The 6,071-nt window shown below is 44.2% G+C and overlaps 1 protein-coding gene across 2 annotated transcripts; it reads left to right on the plus strand.

Annotated features, from left to right (window-relative positions):
* The first annotated feature begins 1,825 nt into the window (after positions 1–1,825).
* Positions 1,826–5,791, plus strand: LRATD1 (LRAT domain containing 1). Of its 2 annotated transcripts, none has more exons than XM_073568245.1 (2): positions 1,826–2,041; positions 4,550–5,791. In XM_073568245.1, the coding sequence occupies exon 2, from the start codon at positions 4,589–4,591 to the stop codon at positions 5,408–5,410; it is 822 nt and encodes a 273-aa protein (XP_073424346.1). In that variant the 5' UTR covers positions 1,826–2,041; positions 4,550–4,588; the 3' UTR covers positions 5,411–5,791. The 2 variants fall into 2 exon arrangements, with proteins under 2 accessions (XP_073424346.1, XP_073424347.1); XM_073568246.1 differs by lacking the exon at positions 1,826–2,041 and adding an exon at positions 3,457–3,515.
* Positions 5,792–6,071: the final 280 nt, after the last annotated feature.

The raw sequence follows: 6,071 nt of genomic DNA on the forward strand, positions 1-6,071 counted from the left end.
TATCAGATGACAGGTACGATCTTGATAACGCATCTGCTCTAACGTTTTTATCGCCGGGCCAAAAATGTAGTTCAAAGTCAAAGCGGGTGAAGAATAAGGACCACCTGGCTTTACGAGGGTTGAGCCTCTGTGCGGACTGGATGTACACCAGGTTCTAATGGTCCGTGAAGATCTTGAACAGATGTATGGCACCTTCCAGTAAGTATCTCCATTCCTCCAAAGCCAATTTAATGACCAATAGCTCTTTGTCGCCAATGGAGTAGTTCTGCTCAGTTGAGGAGAATACTTTAGAAAAGAAGCCACAGGTGACTAAGTGTCCAGAAAAAGATTTCTGCAGAAGGACTGCGCCGGCCCCGGTAGAGGATGCGTCTATCTCGAGAGTGAAAGGTTTACTAACCTCAGGATGATGAAGCGGCGGAGCAGAGGCGAAGGCTTGTTTCAAGGACTGGAAGGCATCTTCAGCCTCAGGGGTCCAAGCATTTGGGTTAGCTCCTTTGCGGATAAGGGATGAGATGGGGCGAACCAATGAGGAGAAATGGGGAACGAACTGTCAGTAGTAGTTCGCAAAACCAAGGAAGCGTTGGATTGCCTTCACCACATGGGGCCATTGCCTATCGAGAACGGCGGACACCTTTGCCGGATCCATGCGTAGACCAGCGTCCAAGATAATGTACCCCAAGAATGGCAAGGATGTCTGCTCGAAGGCACATTTCTCAAGCATGGCGTAAAGGCGGTTCTCCCTCTGGCACTGGAGGACTTGACACACGTTCTTTCTGTGGGCAGAGAGATCTGGAGAAAAAACGAGAATGTCGTCCAAATAGACTGCTAGTCCTCTAACTATAATTTCCTGCTGACAAAACAGTGATTTTATCAAACCTACAGCAAGCAGCCCGGTAAGTGACACATCACTGGAATCAGTGTCTCTGTCTCTACATTATGCTGCTCTCAGATTAAGTGGCAAATACCTGGTGAGGTGACAGATTCCTTATAATATTGACTTAGTATTGTAATGCCACAAGGAAGTATACTGTATATATAGGTTACATCCTAGGTAGTTGCCTACCCTTTCTCCCGGCCCTTGGTGCACCAGTGATCACACATTTGCCTCCTATTCTGTGTGAATATGACATATGTTGCTTTGGGGGGCAACAGCCCCTTTAAATCAAGTTTTCATGTTAAAGCATTTCTGCAAAATAATGATTTTTTGCTTCAAATTTCTAAGTCACCGTTTACATATGTAGAAAAGAAAAAAAAAAATATTGTCATTTTTCGTGCCTTGGGTGCCTCCTAATGGGACAAACACGGCGGGGATCTGTGCTGAGCGGCCGATAAATAATAAATGCAGACTGGATGGATCGCTCCGTCCATTTCTGCCGGCATTGTGTGCGCGTGTTTTTTTTTTTTTTTTTGTAACAAAAGGCTCCTGATTATTTACTAAGACGAAAGAAGAAATTGAATGGAGGGGCAGCTGTCAATGTCATTAGTCATTGCCTGGGAGTGACACGGCTTATGTCGCCCGCCCGCCTGCCTGCAGAGAGTTAACAGCCACATCTTAATACTAGGGTATTAAAAAAAAAAAGGAGCAAGCTGACATCTGCAAGGTGCAGAAGGGAAGGAGCCGACCTGAAATGAATGAGTTTGTCACTAATCCCTAGCTGCGCTGCCCATGACAAACTACAGATCAAAGCGAGGTGGGGAGATTTACAAGATGCCCTTCCTTCTCTCTCTGTGATTGACAGCGGCGAGGCACTGGGCATTGTTCAGGAGCCTCGCACAACACCTCCTTGCACTAGGAAGCCAATGAGAACCTTCATGGGGCGGACGCAGAAAAAGTCATAGTCCATTGTAGTTGCACTCACAAGGGCTGCGAGCCCAGTGTCTGCTTCTTCTTGTCGCAGGTGAAGATCAGCTCTATTAGAAGGGGGGAAAAAAAAGAAGTGGCCAGGGGGGAATAATCCCTACACCTCTGCGGCAGCCCATGGAGAGGAAAAGGAATCTATAGGATTTTTATACCCCCTCCTCTGCCTACAGATCCACAAGGGTAAGATTACATTTCCTCTCCGGTTGAGCGTCTCTTTTTTTCTATTGCCATCGCTTATATATAGCGCCAACATATTCCGCAGCGCCGTACAGAGAGACTGTATCCATTACCTTTCTCATTCCTCCACACATGCTTTATTGCAATGAGTGTATAACTTTGATTCTTCTCTGTAGAGGCTAATAGATTCCCAGGGGCAATGCATCTGCTCCCAGAACTGATCGTCGGTAATAACTACTGTGCATTGGGAACTAGATTGAATGGAGGACCTGCGTTCTTCTAACCTTTCCATGGATTTTCGCCGGTAAAGGGTTTGCAGCCCCTTCACGTTTTGCTTATGCAATGTGAATACACGGAGAAGGGGATGGCTATGGCAATGTCGATAGTGGGTGGCCTGATGGCTATTTCTGGAGAGCGGACCGTCCTCCCATGGATTGATATTACTATTGTGACGGGGATACATGGAAGGAAAGTTAAAGAAGGAACAATCAGCAGCGAGGGTGCAGCATTCCCCTAGGGCCAGCTCGGTCTTGTAGCTAGGTAGATCACAGATTTCTTTAAGGAGGGGAGGGAAGGCTGGGCTGCTTTTTTTTTCTCCATATAGGCAAAGTAGACATTTACGGTTCTTTGCTATGTGGCCCTGTAATAATAAGACAAAGGGAAGCGTATGAAATGTAGCATCCCCCCCGCTGGGACATATTCACACAGTGCCCCACATGGGAATACCACCGGGGGCAACAAAGTCAGACAGGAGCGAAGGCCGAGGACTGGTGGCGGTCCTTCTAGCTGAGCCTTTCCCATACCCTCTTCTCTTTTCTTTTCCAGACTACATATAGTTCATAACTTTGGTAGTTGCCATGTTAGACATCGAGGCTCCCGCGTTGACGAGAAGCCAAGGATAATTACAATGTAGCGCAGACCTCTTCTTCTTTTTCTTCGTGGATGGCATATGTCACATCCCTGACAGATGTGTTAAATGGAATTCTGCGAACTCCGCATTCATTACGGTGCACGCCGTCAAAACCGGGATTTGACCCTACCTATAGCCGTTTCTTGACTTTTTTCCCTTCCTTCTATCTATGGCAGGCTTCTATATTACGACGGATGTCTTGCACGTTGGTGCTGTTTTTGCAGAACGGAATGGATATTTTTGCACTAATTATTATTTGCTGTTATCTATTATGTACGTCGTGCTTTAGAGATCAAGGATCCTTTCTGACTTTTGCGTTGATATTTGCTCATTTTTATTACTATTGCATCTGTTCCGTTTATCGTTCCCCTCTGCACAGTACTGAACAATGCTCGGCTGTACGTTTCCCCCTGTATCGTGCTGCCCTCGCTTGGGTGCTGATCAAATAACATCTGGAAAATGCCATAAATAACTGCATTGAGACACGAGGCGCATGATAGTCTTATTGAACATGCATGTTGGGCAGGATGTTCCGCAGCAGCTGGGTGGTGCAAATATCATGGTGCGGTGTGTATGACTTGTCTTTTAGGGTAACACTACGAGACTGATGACTAAATTGGCGGCGTGTGAATGTGGCAGGAGCAAATCGAAAGCTTTTGTTTTTGGTTGCAACATTTTAAACAAATTGCAGCAAAATTGTGACTTTAGTGTGCTCCTGGAGCTCTCTATGGATGGTATAACGCATGTCGATAAAAATTTGGATTTTCTTTTCTCTATTTGGCCTCAGTGTCAATAAACAGCTGATAATGTGATGACATTTTGATCTGTAGTTTTACTTTATTTGGCCAATTTCACGTAGGTGTCGTATGAGCGCGTTTCCGCTTCTGGCCTGGCATCGGAGATTCTCATGTTCTTCGTTAAAACTACAGTTTTTGCTGTAATACGAAGCAGAAATGCAGCTATTGTAGACACTAGTCAGCCTTAAAGAGATAACCTTTGTTTTCCTGGGGCCCAGCTGGCAAACTCATGGCTGATCAAGGCTATGATTTGTTCTAACCTGTTGCATCTAGCAGTTTATGACTTCTATGAAATGCTGTTGAGCAAAAGTCTTCCAAAAGGTCATACGTGTTTACTGGCGTGTACTTTATAACCAGTGCCAGCTTAAAGGGGTAGTCTTGCCATATCGCCTCTCAGAAAAATGCTTAGGCTTAGTGATAGTTTGGGGTAAATCTAAGTACTACAATCACCACTGATCACTAGATGGTCACCATGTCTCCTCACCAGCATGTCCACGGTAGAAAGAAGTTGTATAGAGAAATTCTAACTTTGCTTTTTTTATAATGTGAAAATTGTTATGTAATGATGCATAGATTTTGTGAAGAAAGGGGAAGGTGTTTTGAGTGTTTGGGTCTGTCGGATATCTAGGATGTTTAGCGTTTAAGGACTAGTGATGTGGAGAGGTTAGTCATTACATTGTTGGATTAGTAGTGTAATCTGTGTAGATCAAATCCTAATGTGGGTGAATATCTTTGTCTAGTTCCATTTTTTAGTAAAAATTTATTCCTCTCAATGGGATACTAATGGTCTTATTCTCCTTGCAGAACTGGCGTTCCCACTGAATTTGCCTCGTCCTGTCATTGATGGGAAATCAACTGGATCGCATCACCCACCTGAATTATAGTGAGCTGCCAACAGGAGACCCTTCTGGGATAGAAAAGGACGAGCTACGAGTTGGGGTGGCCTACTTTTTCTCTGATGAGGAGGAGGACCTGGACGATAGAGGGCAATCTGAACGATACACTGTGAGGGACCCCAGTCCCAGCGAGTGTGAGGGGCATATTCTACTCAATGAGATTGAGTTTTCTGCCTTTAGTTGCCAGGAATGCATATTTTCCAAGCTCAGGGGCAGCCAAGATCTCAGTGTCTATCCTATGCAAGGCTTGTTGACCTTTTGCAAACCAGGCGATCTCCTGGAATTGATCTTTATTTGCCCCACTGCAGACCATTCTCTTCCCCCATCACCTCACTGGGCTGTTTACATTGGGCAGGGACAGATTATACACTTGCACCATGGGGAGATCCGCAAAGACAACGTGTTCGAGGTAGGAGGAGGGTGTATGGGCCGGGTGGTGAGTAGTTGGTATCGATATAGACCCCTGACCGCCGAGCTGGTCCTCCAAAACGCATGTGGACATCTTGGCTTACGAAGCGACGAGATCTGCTGGACTAACTCAGAAAGTTTTGCAGCTTGGTGTAGGTTTGGCAACAGAGAATTCAAAGCCGGTGGTGAGGTCCATTCTGATAACCTTCAGTATTTTTTGAAACTCCATCTGGAAGAGAACAACATTCATACCATGAGGTTTCACAGTCTGGAAGAACTTATACGTGAGAAACGTAATTTGGATGCTAGTGGGAAACTAAGAGTCATCAAAGAACTCTCCATGATGGAGAACAAGGAGTAAGGACACGTAAGACCTCTCCATGGTGGAGAGCTAAGGATGGGGAGTGGGATGAAGATACCATTCCCTGATTTGCCAAATGAGGCTGCACCTTTTTTGGACACCTTTTTAAGGATCATGTCAACATTCCTAAAACCAGCATTACACCATAGCCACTATTTAAGTTTTTTTTTGGCTTTTACAACATGGTTATCACCACGTATTGAAAAAAAACAAAACAAAAAAGCAACAACAAATCCTGAGTATGTTGGCTGTAGTGTTGATGTCTTATTAAGCATTTAGCGACATGCTAAATAAAATTTCAAATTGAAATTTTTATTTTCATGGCTTTACTCCATGACTGTTTAACCACAGAGGCCAATAAATTGAATTTCTCTATTTGCATATTTAGTGTCACTCTTTTACTGTTTCTGTCTTCTCTAATCAATCAGTATCAATCTTCTCCGTACCGTTAGTTATTTATAGCTTTTGTTAACACTTTAATTCCTATTTTGGGATATTTTTCTAGAGAAGTCATTACCACCTAGCATCTCTGATTCATTTTAAAGAGCCAAGATCAAAATATTCAATTTTATCTGATTGAATGCAACTTCATGGATCTTACATTAGAGAAGGCCATGTGACAGACTTCTGAGAACCTGTTTTTCTTGAAGACCAACATTTG

The sequence above is a fragment of the Dendrobates tinctorius genome, unplaced genomic scaffold (assembly GCF_039654945.1).
Source record: "Dendrobates tinctorius isolate UK_male_01 unplaced genomic scaffold, ASM3965494v1 ptg000021l, whole genome shotgun sequence".
Taxonomy (NCBI): domain Eukaryota; kingdom Metazoa; phylum Chordata; class Amphibia; order Anura; family Dendrobatidae; genus Dendrobates; species Dendrobates tinctorius.

Excerpts from the sequence above, each read along its gene's own strand:
- LRATD1 (XM_073568245.1), top strand. The coding sequence starts at position 4,589 with ATGGGAAATCAACTGGATCGCATCACCCACCTGAATTATAGTGAGCTG.